Source organism: Erigeron canadensis, chromosome 6 (assembly GCF_010389155.1).
Source record: "Erigeron canadensis isolate Cc75 chromosome 6, C_canadensis_v1, whole genome shotgun sequence".
NCBI classification, from domain to species: domain Eukaryota; kingdom Viridiplantae; phylum Streptophyta; class Magnoliopsida; order Asterales; family Asteraceae; genus Erigeron; species Erigeron canadensis.
The window spans coordinates 10,503,812-10,518,740 of NC_057766.1; the positions used below are offsets into that span (position 1 = coordinate 10,503,812).

The 14,929-nt window shown below is 34.1% G+C and overlaps 1 protein-coding gene across 1 annotated transcript; it reads left to right on the forward strand.

Annotated features, from left to right (window-relative positions):
• Nucleotides 1-8,416: 8,416 nt before the first annotated feature.
• Nucleotides 8,417-9,088, forward strand: LOC122604289. Its single transcript, XM_043777176.1, has one exon. The coding sequence runs from the start codon at nt 8,417-8,419 to the stop codon at nt 9,086-9,088; it is 672 nt and encodes a 223-aa protein (XP_043633111.1).
• Nucleotides 9,089-14,929: the final 5,841 nt, after the last annotated feature.

Here is a 14,929-nt window from a genome sequence, read left to right on the forward strand (position 1 = left end):
AACTAATGTAATAAAAGAATATTGGAAGCATATATCCTCCTTCATCATTTGAAAAACTTCTTTATAGAAGAAATTTGTTATAGTATTTTTTGTCTTCTCATCTTTGTTACATATTAACACCTTAAAGCTCTTTATCGACTTAACTCGAGATACTGCAATGTACAATTCGTGTGTGAAAACCGGGCTTTGTAGATAGAAACCAATTTTAATAACATTATAAAAATAATTATTTTAGTTATTTTTTTTATTAATTAAATAAAAGTTCAATTGTCTTTTATTATACATATATATATATATAAATTAAATATAGCTATTAAAATCTTAATATAGTTACATTAGATATAATTTATTTTTAATTAATTAATTATATATATATGATAGAACATATTGTTGGATTTATATTAGCTATTATTTTATTGGATAAATATTAACTATTATTCTATCGGATATATATTAACTATTACTATTATTTATTTATTACATTAAAATTTTTGGGTAAAAAGTGTAAATTTTTTATGGAAAACAAAAAAGTGTAAATTAAAGTCAAAATTGAAAACAAAAGTCAACATTATAAAATCGAGAGCTGTAATTGGTTGATAAGTTATTAGAACAACTGTGTTTTAGTATAATAAAAGATTAAGATTAAGATTAAAAATAAGATTAAGATTAAGAGATTTTAACTATTGTTCTTTATTTATAGTTTTAGTTATCTACACGAGTGATACTGTTAATATTTTAAATTTGGATTCTATGTTAAGTTACCACCTTTTATATTATATTTATCTCTAAATATATATAGAGGAAATTTTAATTCTAAAGGGAAAAATTCGAACGCCATTTGATCATTGTTGAAATTGTGTGAATTTTTTTAGACCCGACTAACCATTTGACTTTGGATTTTTGAGCCCGTAGGGTCATAAACAATTAAACATCTATAGTGTTTAACCATAAAGTTACGGAATGATATTTGATCATTTACGTATTTAATTAAATAATATTTAATTAAATTATGTGTTTATAAATTAACGCGAGTTAATTAAGGATAAATGGATAAAACAGACAAATGTTATTTATAGTAGTCGATTAAAGTTAGATTTAATTGATTGATAAATAACTTATTAATTAAAAGTCGTTTAATTAATTGAATGTGTAAGTCTCAACTGAAAAGATGGTACTAACCGAAGACACATCTATGTTAATGGTGAGATTACTTTGCAACATAAACACTGAACTGGAGATGAACAGTTGCAGTGAGTATATACCAAGTTACTGGTTGGATTACTTATAAGGTGACATTAATAAGTAAATGACAATACAATAAGTAAATACTTGTAAAGTAAATAGGTGAGATGATATGTATTTTTCAAATGTATTTTATTTATTAACTTAAATTAAATACAAGGTTGTTGCGGAACCAAGATAATACAAAGATGTAAATATCCTAACAACCTATGAAATACAATCGATCTAATACTTGGAAATTCTCTTAAACAATCGAAACACTTAAAGTTGTGAAATGTTCCTTTTTGCGATTGAGAGAATATTGCACAACTTCACCAAGAATGCAAAATTTCTGAATATGCAAAGTTGTTTATTGGTTGTGCAAAGACCTCTATTTATCGACAAAGTTGGCATTGAGATTCCAACTTCGTCGTATGAATATGGTTGACATCTTTTAAGAAACAATTTGAATTCATTTGAAATGCTTGATAAAGTAAGACATAAAGTCATTTTATCAAACATGCTTTATGCACTTTTGTACTTTACGTAAAGCAAAAAGGTCTTCCTCGTAATCAGTGTAAAGCATTGTAAGTACTTTACACTGATCCTCTGCAGTCTTGATCCGGGTAGAATGTCAATTGGGCTTCGTTGTCATTGTTATTCTCTATCTTCCATTTGTTGTCTTCGACTTCAACTGGAATGATTGTTGTATCTGGTCAGATCTTAACTTGGGGAATTCATCAGTTGCATTAATTGTACATCGCAACTGGACTTTAATATATTTCTGGACAATTCTTCAGGTCTCCAGATGCAACTGGAGACGCTCTGGTTTATCGATAAACTGGACCTAACAAAATGGGTTGACGACTTGGATAATTAATTAGTTAATGATCCAAATTAATTAATAATGGATTAATTAATATATGGAAAGTCCGGTCCAAAGCCTCATGGACGAATTCCATAAGGAAAGGGGAGGGAGGGTGAAAATTCCCATGCAAGGGAATTATAGTGATTTAGTTTCCTAAGCTAATTAGGATTCATGCCTATATAAACCCCTTGAAAACCCTCATTATTCATTGATTCTTAAAAACCCTAAAAGCACACACAAAGGAATTTTCTCCTTCGTGTGGTTCGACATTCACATCCTAAAAGAAACCAAAACCACAAATTGTTTTAGGTTTAATTACTTAGGATTTTAGATATGTAACACCCTACTTCATAAAAAAACAAAAATTCAACTTTAAACATAAGATCGTTAATAAAATGCGGAAGCGACTTTTAAAAATCCCCATTGATTCCTTACGGAATCAATAAAACATAATTAATGTCTTATAAAGGTGTTACCAACCAGTATTATCACAATAATATAAATAAAATCCACAATCAACTTCAATAGAGACACTCAACATAATAAAGGCCAAAACGGCTTATCCATCTCACAAGCAAGCTACCAAGCCACTGATCAATGCCTAACCAGAGGGCACAACACATTTTCACAAAACAAGTGTCAGCTTTTAAAGCTGAGTAATATAACAGGTTAGTATAAATAAAAGGATTGCCAATTAAAACACTTTAATAAATCAACTCATGCATATATAAAGGCACAAACACAAAAGCAACATAAACTACATAATAAGGATTATCAAATCCTACAAGGTGCCTAGCAATCCTCCATAATCACCAATATCCACATAACTACATAAGCTACATTACCAAAGGTTATGCCATAATAAACTACATAAAAAGGTTGTGTGAGGCGACTAAATAGCCAAATATGGAACCTCACACTTGACTTGATGGGTAGACCTTACGGTGGTCCATCTATGTCGTTATGGATAGGCATTACCAAATCCATGAGTATTCCGTTAACACCAGGTGGTCAACCACGACACCCGAAATACTCTAAACACCAGGTTGTATTCACAAGAGAACATGATCAGCGTCCCAAGTGCGCCATAACACACTCCGCCAAAATAGACGTCATGTTGGTTGCTTTACTTTTACACCAATGCTCGAGACTTTCACCAAAAGATATATTTAAAATATATCACACCAATATCCACATAATATTTTAGTGCCCTTAAGCGTGCACGTGACATGACAACCTAAATCATGTCTAGTGTACTATGTGTATAAGTCCACATAAAGCATTAATAACTCAAACAACCAGCTACATATATCAATCATGCAATAACAGTCTCATTTCTACACAAACATGCGTAAACCAATACCCCAGTCAACCTCCCTCATATATCTCATACCCAACATATGCATGACATATTTATAAGAACATAAAAGGGGAGTTTAATTATTAAAATTAAGTTTTGTTATGTGTAACACCCCAATATTTTAAGGTAATGGAAATTTAACTCCTTTTATAGTTTTAACATTTAAATTGATTTTCTAGTATTTTGTTTTGATATAAGGGGTTAATTTAGTTAGAACTTTAGTGGCTAGCGGGTATAATACCCTTATTTTATTTGATAAAAACGTGGCATGAAGGGGGATAGCCATCCACTTTTTGTTTTATGATTCATGAACCTAATTACTTCCAAAAACTCTAATCCTTCAAATCTTTTTAATCCTTTTCTCAAATCTTCGACTCCTTTCAAACTATCAAAGATTAAGATAAGAATTTCATCCTCCTAAACTTAAGTGACTAATTCAAATAATAAAGAAGCAAATTTAGGGTTTATAGTGGCTTGGTGGTGGTCGAATTCCACAAGAAAAAGAAGGAAGATTTGGAGATTTATATTTGTTTGATTGTTCTTTGAGGTAAGGAAATCTCCCTACTTGTTGAATTATAAAATAAAATTTTGAGAATTTAAATTAGGGTTCTTGACTAACGAAATTGGGAATTTTGTAAATTGGGGATTTTCTTAAGGAACCCTAATGGAATTAAAAGGGGGAAATTACGGGTTTTTGCAATGAGTTATTAAGATAATGAACCCCATAGTAATAACTTATGTATTTTAGGTGTTTGGCTAAAATGATGTTATGAAATTGATTATGAGAGTTATAATACAAGATTTTGTGTAGCCAAAGACCATAGTGATTTAGTTCATGGTGAACTTAGTTAGATGGTTGTGAAAGAAATGAGTTTATAGAATTCATAGTTATATGATATATGTTGTGTAGGTGGTGAAGAACATATCATTGTGCATAATAGTCAAGTAAAGCCTATTAGCCAAAATCAAGGTGAGTGCATATGTATATGTTTATAGTTGTGATATAGAGGACATAGATGAATAATTCCTATGACCTCATTTGTATGATTGAATTTGTGTAGTACTAGTAGATGAAGATATACCTACTAGCATACATTGGTTTTGTGCAAGACTAGTAGATGATGATATACCTACTAGCATATTTTGTATGTAAGACTAGTAGATGATGAGATACCTACTACCATATGTTGATTTAGTGTAAGACTAGTAAAGGATGAGATACCTACTAGCATATATCCTTGGCCAAGTAGAAAAGACATGATCATGATTTGTTTGTTATTGCTTTGATTGTTAAGTAAATGACTCAAGTGTTTACATGTGATTAAAATGATATAGTTAAATATTGATCATACATATATGCATTCACTAAGCTTAAATGCTTATGTTTTAGTTGTTTATCGTTTTTATAGGAGTGGGTAGTAGTAACAAGAACAAGGAGCCGGTTGGGTGAAGCTAGTGTAGAAGGTCTTGAAGATTTCGGAAGATTGACATTTTGGGTAATTTCATAGATAATCCCTTCTTGACCACTTGGCTCTTGATACAAGTTTTATTTTGAATGAACAAGTCAAATTTTTGTACCAATAACCTAGGATGTTGTTAAGCATATGGGTTTTTAGAGTTGTATATGAATATGTGATTATTTAGTAAGTTAATGATTTGAATAATTGACCAATTGTGTATCTCTTTGGATACTTATTGGTCAATTAGTGGTTGTAAGTGCAAATTTTGATGTCAAATGTTGGATTGATAGATTAAAGAATGTTTTGATGCATATTGATTGATAAGCAAGAAGTGTCATGGGTTTAAACCAGATTTTGGAAGAAAAATGCTGATAAGGTTCCTCCCACTGTGCCGCAATGGGAGAGTTTTTATTCCACTGCGCCGCAGTGGGCTTTTGGTCGAACTGGACAGAGATTTTTCACTGCGCCGCAGTGGAAGGTGTCAACTCCACTGCGCCGCAGTGGGGGTCCTAAAAAAGATAATAATAATTTTTACGGTTTTCAATTAAAAGAGTTTGGTTCTTACATTATGTCCCTCATGTGTCAAAAATAAGTTATCTTACCTCTTGCAGCTTTACAAACCCTAAATAATAATAGTTTACTAAACTTATTAGGTATTCCCGATAATCTATAAATGATTAATAATTAAATAAATCATACGAAGCGACTGGAAAAAGGACACAACATCTTAGTTAAAAGTCACTAAAAATATACTTACTAAGACTACTGTTAAAACTTAGAACATTAGAATTACAAAAAATTGTATTTATGTACTGCTGTTTGAATAACATAAAACTTCAAAAAAAAAAAAATATTATTTTGCCTCCTGTTGTACTACTCGTATGACACAATAGAAAAACAACTTATACAACTTATTTTGTTATGATACCCGTTTACCAAGAAAGTTAAAGTATTAAATAAACAAAAACTAGAAATCTGTGTTTTCCCTTTTCCTTGTTGCCTCGCGTGATGGAAGAAATCACTAGGCAATTCCATTTTGCTTTTGTATTTTCACTCAAGAACTCTTTAGACATATAGTACTATTATTGATACATTTATAATATATAAAAATGCATATATGGGTTGATATAAATGGAGAAAGCAACAAAGTGTAGTAAACTTTAGTTGTTTTGAAACTATCTTTTTTTACTATAGAACTCAAGAAACATGACAAAGCCAACTCCTTTTTTTGTTTCGTTGATGCTATTCGTAAATACCAAATACATAATGGGTTCTTTTGACATACTTCACAGTTGACAACAAATCTACTTAAAAATACCAAAAATACCAAAAACCGTGATTTTTTCAATTTTGACGGATTAATGTGTTGTTAAATACTTAAATAATGATAATTAGTTATGCGTTATGTTAGTTTTTGTGCACTTTTAATGCATCAAAATGATATTTTTAAGTCTTCTCACCGTTTTTATTTTAAAAGTATTTTTATCAGAGTGTTATATATATATATATATATCAAAACCTGCTTTTAGAAAATATAAAAACCAATATAAGGACAATAAAAGACAATTAACAAAGACATCCATTCTTTTCAAACCATGACTCACGTATGCATAGAAAACAAAGCAATTGGATGAATTTAGTACCTTGATCGGTCAGGAGGAGAGAACCCAAAACCCAATGAGTAATTTTCTTCTTATTATTTTCTTTTTACTTATTCGAAGACTGCAAATTGCAAGCAATAAACTCTCTATTTTTTTGTATCTTGCGCCTACACACATGCACACAACCTAAAATATATTGCTCTTCTTTTTCTATGTGATTTGACGGCACCCATGCATTCGACTAGGGATCCTCTTTTATTATTTATTTTCTTAACCCTTGCTACACATTACAATCCTATTACAAAAGGTTTTAGGCCTTCCTACAACTTTTCTTATTTGGGCCAATTAAAACATTAGGCACTGATATGTCCATTTATATATATATTCTCATATCGTTTTTAAGTCGTTTTATGTTTAATTATGTGTAATTTGCATATATATTCGATGCTTTGATAGTATTATTAGTGATTTCAGGCTTAAAACAGGTACAATGGTTAGAATCTGGACAAGGGTTTGTGCGGAGCACAAGAAGCCTATGCGGCGCATAACGGGCACTTAAGTTTTTGGAAAGTGATTCTATGCGGCGCACAAAAATGGTGTCCGGCGCATAGATTGAGTCGGCAAAAAACCCTTTTACTTTTTCATTATAAATAGAAAACCAAAACCTTCCCATTCGATATACTTTCAGTTCTAGTCGATTTAGGGTTCTTTGAGGCAATATTCAGCAGTTTTTTCGTTCTTTAAGATCTTAGGGTTGCTCAAGAGTTTCAAGGCATTCAAAACATCGATTTCTTTAGCTTTTCATTGTCTTTCACACTTTTGTACAAGATGTTTACTCTTTCTGTTGCTATTTGTGATTTATTTATGATTATGTCTAGCTAATACTTCATCATCTACTGAGATGAAGTGACACAATGAATAATGGTTGCATAATCTTTTTAATTCAAGTTGATTGTTAAACATTTTGTCGAGATCTTAATGTTTTGAGTTCTTGTTCGCTTATCTACTGTTTTGTTGATGATGTATGAATGATTTAGAGTATCTAAGTTTAGGAATACATTGTTCTAGTTGATTGGGTACAATTAATAGGTGTTAACTTGTGGTAACGAGTTGATAAACAATGGTAGATAATAGAATTTAAAGTGTTAACGGTTTGGTAAAATCGGTAGACAAGATTGTTTACAATAACAAAGTAAATTAGTCAATTCAGTAGGTTTTGATAGGGAAGGTGGTAACCGGATCTTAGGAATCGAACAATTGGTCAATGGGTTCGGATAGGGTAATAAGCTAGGTGTACAACTGGTGAGTTCTTTGTCTAACCTCGTTATAAAATCAACATGAATGAATTGGTTTTAACTTAAATGCAACCTAAATAAGTTGTGTCATGGAGTTGAAGTAGATGATCCTTTAACAAATTATGATATAAGACATTTCTTTTTTCATTTAATTCTTCGGAATTACTAATTTCTTTAATCAACTAACTCTTTCAAAATCCAATATGACGGGAGTCTTTAAAATCCGAAACTTTTTCTAAACTACTTAAAACTCGCTTACTCTTTATTAGTCTCTGTGGTTCGGTCTGGACTTACTTTAAAGCTATACTATATACGAACGGGTCCACTGCCCGATTGTGTGTAGTATTTGGTTCTGAAGTATTTCTTGTTTTTAAATTAACTAGATTTTCACAAATCAAGTTTTTGACGCCGCTGCCAGGGACTAGTTTGAGGAGTTATAGTTTGAGATTTTGTAGTTGATCCCTTCTTGTATTCACGTACAAGAGAGTTACTTGTTTTCTTAGTTTAGTTTTTAAGTTTAGTTTTTAATTTTCTGTTTTGTTTTGCTTGTGTAACCTGGTGCGTTTGACGAGTTTTCTTTGTTTGTGTTTTCAGGTTTTCTTTCTTAGTTGATGAACTTGAAGTCTTCTGCTTTACCATTAGTGAGCCTTCAATCTAATCCGAGAAAAACCAAGAGACGTGGGAAGAAACCTTCTAAAACTGTTACCTCTACATCTAGCAAAATAGATCCATTAGACTTAAACCTTGAATCCGAAACTCCTTCCAACTCCACAAAACCGGAGAATAAAGAGGATAAACAACCAACTCCATCGAAAACTTCACCGCATACTACACCATCGTCTTCACCAGAACTTACACCTTCTACTACACCTAGGAACATGGATGACGATATGTTTCATCCTTTTGATAGGACTATTGGGAAGAGTACCCGACTCATTGCACCAAACAGGGGTTCGGCTATTCATCCTCCACCAACCGCACCGAATTTCAATGTTAAGGGAAACCATATAACCCGTGTTGAAGAGAATCAGTTTGATGGGGTGCATAAGTGGGATCCATATGATCACATGGAGAAGTTTAAGAAGGTATGTCGGTTGTTTAAGTATGGGGAGACTCAAATGCCGCATGTTAAGCTTGAATTGTTCCCTTTGTCTCACACGGGAGAGGCTGTGAATTGGTATGATGAACTTGAGGCGAACATATTCGAGACTTGGAATGAAATGAGGGAAGCTTTCATTGAGCGGTTCTTTCCAGCTAAAGTTTTTGAAACTTTGAAATTTTGAAACTTGAAATTAGGTCATTTAAGCAAGAGCGGGATGAGGATTTGGTTGATGCTTGGAAACGTTTGAAGGAGTCGATGAGAAAATGTCCGGGGATGACATTCAATTAAATGAGCACATTCTTATCTTCTTTAGGGGTTTATATCGCCGTACTCAAAGGGAATTAGATTGTGCTTGTGGGGGTAATATTAATAATGCTACTTATAATGAAGCCTATAAGATGACGGGGGACATGGTTAGACTAGTGTGACTCGAGAGGCGGGTATGACTAAACCGGAACTTGTTAAGGTGGGTAGGAAGAGTGTTTCTCGGGTTGATAGTGGTGGAAGTAATGATGTTGTGGCTGAAATTAAGGCACTCTCGAGCAATATGGACAAGAAGTTTGCTATTATGAATGGTAGATTTGGGATGCTTGAGAGGGATTTGAAAACTGCCGTTGCGGGTTGAGATCATTGTGGTGATGGACATTATACGGAGGATTGTGATAAAGTGCCGAGAAATGAAGAAGTTGATTATGTTCAAACCCAATACCAACCTCCAATTGCAAGTCGGGGGCTGTTTCAAAGGAATGGAACTTATTAAAACCGGTACCAAGGTAATTCTAACTCTAATATTAATTCTAATAGTGCTGGAAATTACAGGTCTAGATTGGGAGCAACATGGCAAGGAGGTAATCAAGATCAACCTACTGAAGTTGTTGATCCTAATGCTGAGCTTCGGAAGCTTGTGAAGAAGTTTATGACGAAATAAGAGAAGAAGAATGACAACTAGCACATTGATATCATAGCTTTTAATGAGAATTTAAATCAAAACATTAAGAATCAACAAACGGCAATTAATGATTTGAGTGTGAGGCTTTATGGGATAGGTAATTCCAATCGCCAACAAGGTTCTTTACCAAGTAATACCCAACAAAATCCTAAGCCTTCAAGTTCAAATGATGGAGGTAATAAGTATCAACACCCTAATGTTAGGAATGAGCATGTAAATGCTATTACTACTCGGTCCGGTAAAGTAGTTAATTCTCCTATTCCTTCTCCTATTTATAGTGCTACTAGTGCTTCTTTGCTGGATGATAGTGACGAGGAGGAAGATGAACAAGTTGATGAGGAGATTGTAGTGGAGCCAAACCCAGCTGTGACACCACCGGCCGTTCCACCTACAGCTACACTGGTTGCTAAACCGGCGTTTGTTGAACCTGAAGTCAAGGCTTATAAGCAGAAGATTCCATTTCCTCAACAATTGAGGAAAGACAAGATCAAGGAGCAATGTGGTAAGTTCATTGACATGATTAATTCAGTTTATATTAATGTTCCTTTGGTTGAATTACTTTCAGGTATGTCGAACTACGCTAAGTTCATAAAGGAGCTTGTGACGGACAAGAGGAAGCTAGAGGAAGCTAAGGCTACTTTCCTCAATGCGGAGTGCTCGGCAATTGTGAAAAATCAGATTCCACCTAAGTTAGAAGATCCAGGGAGTTTTCTGATTACTTGTCCTTTTGATGCTAAATTCACTTGTGATGCTTTAGCCGATATTGGTGCTAGCATTAATTTAATGTCATTTTCAGTTTATAGAAGACTATCTTTAGCGGCATTGAAGCCAACTCAGATGAGCATTAGGCTCACCGATTATTCGTTTCAGTATCCCATGGGGATTGCTGAAAATTTGTGTGTTAAAGTAGGCCATATTGTCTTTGTGGCCGATTTTGTTATTCTTGAAATGGAAGAGGACACTAAGGTGCCTCTTATTTTAGGCCGTCCTTTCTTATATACGGCCGATGCCATTTTTCATGTTAAAGATAAGGTCATTTCATTAGGGATAGGAAATGATAGAATTTCATTTTCAATTGATAAAGCTTTGAAACATCCTTACTCAAATAATGATTCTTGTTTCAGGATTGATGTTTTTGAAGAGGATGAAGCTTTGGATTTGCTGAATTTTTTGGACACAGATGAAGGAGAAGCTTTGTTTGCTTATAGTGAAGAAGAGCAAGTAATGGTTAAAGAAATGGAGAGAGAGATCATGGAATTAAGAACTGATGAGACACCACCGGAGGATGAGACTTTTGAGGAGATAGAAAGGGATGGTTTGAAGATTGAAACTTCGGTGGAGAATCCACCAACTGATTTGGAGCTCAAGCCACTTCCCGAGAACTTGGAATATGCAATCCTCGAAGGTAAGTGACTTCTCCCTGTTGTCATTTCATCATCACTTTTGGATGATGAAAAATGTAAGTTAATGACTGTCCTTAGGTCCCCATAAAAGGGCCTTTGCTTGGCGTACATCTAACATACCCGGAATAAGCCCCGAATTTTGCAAGCATAAGATAAATTTGCATGAAATTTGTAAACCAAGTGTTCAAAGACAAAGGAGACTTAATCCGATTATGAAAGATGTCGTTAAGAAAGACATAATTAAACTTTTAGATACGGGTATTATTTATCCTATCTCTGACACCTAGGAACATGGGTTAGTCTGGTACATTGCGTACCAAAAAAGAGGGGAATGACTGTAGTGACCAATGACCGTAATGAACTTGTACCTACTAGAACGGTCACCAGGTGGCGTGTTTGTATTGACTATAGGAAATTGAATGATGTGACCCGTAAGGATCACTTCCCTTTACCCTTTATTGACCAAATGCTCGAATGGTTAGCCGGTAACGAGTATTTTTGTTTTCTTGGTTTATCTAGGTACTTTAAAATATTCATTGACACCAATGATCATGAGAAAACGACCTTTACATGTCCTTTTGGACTATGCTTATCGTAGGATGCCATTTGGACTATGTAATGCTCCCGTCACCTTCCAAAGGGCATGATCGCGATATTCCAAGACATGTCGAAGACATTTTTGGAGGTTTTCATGGATGACTTTTTGGTCTTTGGTGATTATTTTGACAAGTGTCTTTCCAACTTATGACCCATTTGCTTGAGAAAGATGTGCCTTTCGAGTTCAACTCGGATTCTCTAAAGGCATTTGAACTTCTCAAAGACCGGTTGACTCATTTACGCATTATGGTTTCTCCCGATTGGTCTCAACCATTTGAACTAATGTGTGATGCAATTGATTTTGCAGTTGGAGCTGTTTTAGGACAACTAGAAGCTAACCATTTTCGTCCTATTTATTTTGCTAGCAAGACTCTTAATAGTGCTCAACAGAATTACACTACTACTGAAAAAGAGTTGCTTGCGGTTGTTTATGCATTAGATAAGTTAGATCCTACTTAGTGCTTAGTAAGACCGTAGTTTTTACCGATCATTCAGCCCTAAAGTACTTGTTTGCCAAACAAGATGCTAAACCTTGTCTCATACGTTGGATTTTGCTTTTGCAAGAGTTTAACCTTGAGACAAAGGATAAGAAAGGGGTTGAAAATTTAGCGGCCGACCACTTAAGTAGATTTCAGGATCCTCACCGTGAGGAATTGAGGGAAGAGGATACAGATGATGCCTTCCTGGATGAATATTTGATGAGTGTTGAATCTGTTGTTCCATGGTATGCAGATTTAGCTAATTATCTTGTTGCATGGTTACTTCCTAAAGGATAGACACATCAACAAAGGAAAAAGTTCTTTTCCAATGTGAAACATTACTTTTGGAAGGAACCATATTTGTTTCGTGTATGTGCAGATGGAATGATTAGAAGATGTGTTTTGGGAGGAGAAACTTATTTGATCTTGGATGGATGTCATCGAGGGCCAATCGGTGGTCATTATGGACCTTCTGTTACCAGTAAGAAAGTATTTGATGCAGGTTTTTATCGGCCTACCATTAAGGAAGCTCAAACATTGGTGGAGACGTATGAAGCTTGTCAACGTCAAAGGAACATCACCAAGAAGGATGAAATGCCACAAAACTTCATTCAGGTTTGTGAGGTATTTGATGTTTAGTGTATAGATTTTATGGGACCTTTTCCGCCTTCAAATAAGTGTCTTTACATTTGTTGGTTCATATCCCTTGGTGACAGAAGCATTCTAGATGTGTGACGTATTTTATTTATTTCAAGTCTTGTAATTTATCTTGTAATTACCGTTTATTGAAAATATTATCTTGGCATATATGGTTGATCAAATTGGATCCTATTATGTTTATATGTTTGTTTATTATTTATGTTTTGCAAGTTCTCGACATGAATGTAAACATTACATATAATGAGTTATTAAGATAATATTGTTGCATCGTATTTTACTGACGTAGAAATATTATCTTAATATACTTCCAATGGGAGTTTAAGTTAAGTGTTGTTGCATCGTATTTACTAATATAGAAACATTAACTTAGTTTACATTTCCAATAGGTTATACGGACAATGTTGTTGCAGCGTATTTACCACTGTAGAAACATTGTCTGAGCTAATTGTTGTTGCATCGTATTTTACTTATGTAGAAATGTTAGCTGAGTTATTGTTGTTGATGCGTCTCGACTGCAGCAGAAACATGACTCAAATATTCCTAAGTGTTATTTGAGAGTTTTCGAGAACGAGAAAATAGTTGCTTGTGGAGAAAACACTCAAATAGTCATTTGAGAGTTTTCGGGAATGAACAAATAGTTGCTTGTGGAGAAAACACTCAAATAGTCTTCTGAGAGTTCTCGTGAACGAGCAAATAGTTGCTTGTGGAGAGAACACTCAAATGGTTTGAGAGTTCTGGGGAACTAGCAAACGTTGCTTGTGGAGAGAACAATCAAACAGCTTTGAGAGTTCCTGTGGAAACAAGAAAAAGCATGCTTGTACACAAGAACTCTCAAACATGGCCAAAACCCTAATAGACTTATGGGCTTGACATGAGAACACTCGAATCCAATGGGATTTGAAAGTTTTTGTCCTTTGCCTACAAATAGGGTGTGTGTATGCATGATTCTAAACAAGAGAGTGTAGAGAGAGAAACTAGCAAATCCTAGAGTGAGAAACTATAAGAACACTCATATAGTAATTTTGTGGGTAATACTCGATCTCACGCACGAACCGCAAACACACACCCGACTTTGGTTGGCTTGTAGATTCACGATTGTCACGTTGGTTGATAAAGGTGAATCCGTAGAGCCGTGTCACTATTGTAACCAAATACGAGTGTTTATGTTCACGCAAAGATATATATATATATAGTGATATATATGTAAGGTACCCTATTGTTGTATGGATCGTAATAAGACGTGATTCGTTATGTCAAGAGTGCGGAATCCTCTTGAGATAACTAGATTGCTATTGCATTTTGTCAACTAATGAGTAATTAATCAACCTAAGGATGTGCACCAGCTGTTGGTTCGTGAAGAAGATCACACGAGCAACACTTCAAGTCAATTCGTGAATTCATCAAAAGTTCATCACTAATTTTCGTGAATTAGTCTTGTATTTATACTATTAGGGTTTTGGTTCATATGGGCTTAGGCCTTAATCGAAGTCCATAAGCCTAACTAACAAAGACCAATCGCCCTCGTGCTGACGTCAGCACGAGGGCAATCCTTCATGCTGATGACGTTAGCACGAGGGTCGTCCCTTTGGTTCTTGTTTGACTTTGTTTGACCTGTACATAACATCCAACCATCGTTTAAGTGTTCTATGACACATATAAACATTGGTTCTATGTTCTTGTACTTGCAAAACAACAATATAACACACAAACAACAATAATAACCATAAACAGATATAATATTGAAGTTCAAACATAATCTTTAAATACATACGTAAGTCCAAATGACTTATTATTTAAACGATTACACACATATTCCTAAGACAAAAACGTTAATCAAATCTATGTTGCTATTGTCACACAAATCTGTATCTACAGACTCCCCCTTGACATTAGCGACTAGATTTCTTTAAGTCGTTTTGTAACTTTGAACTTCA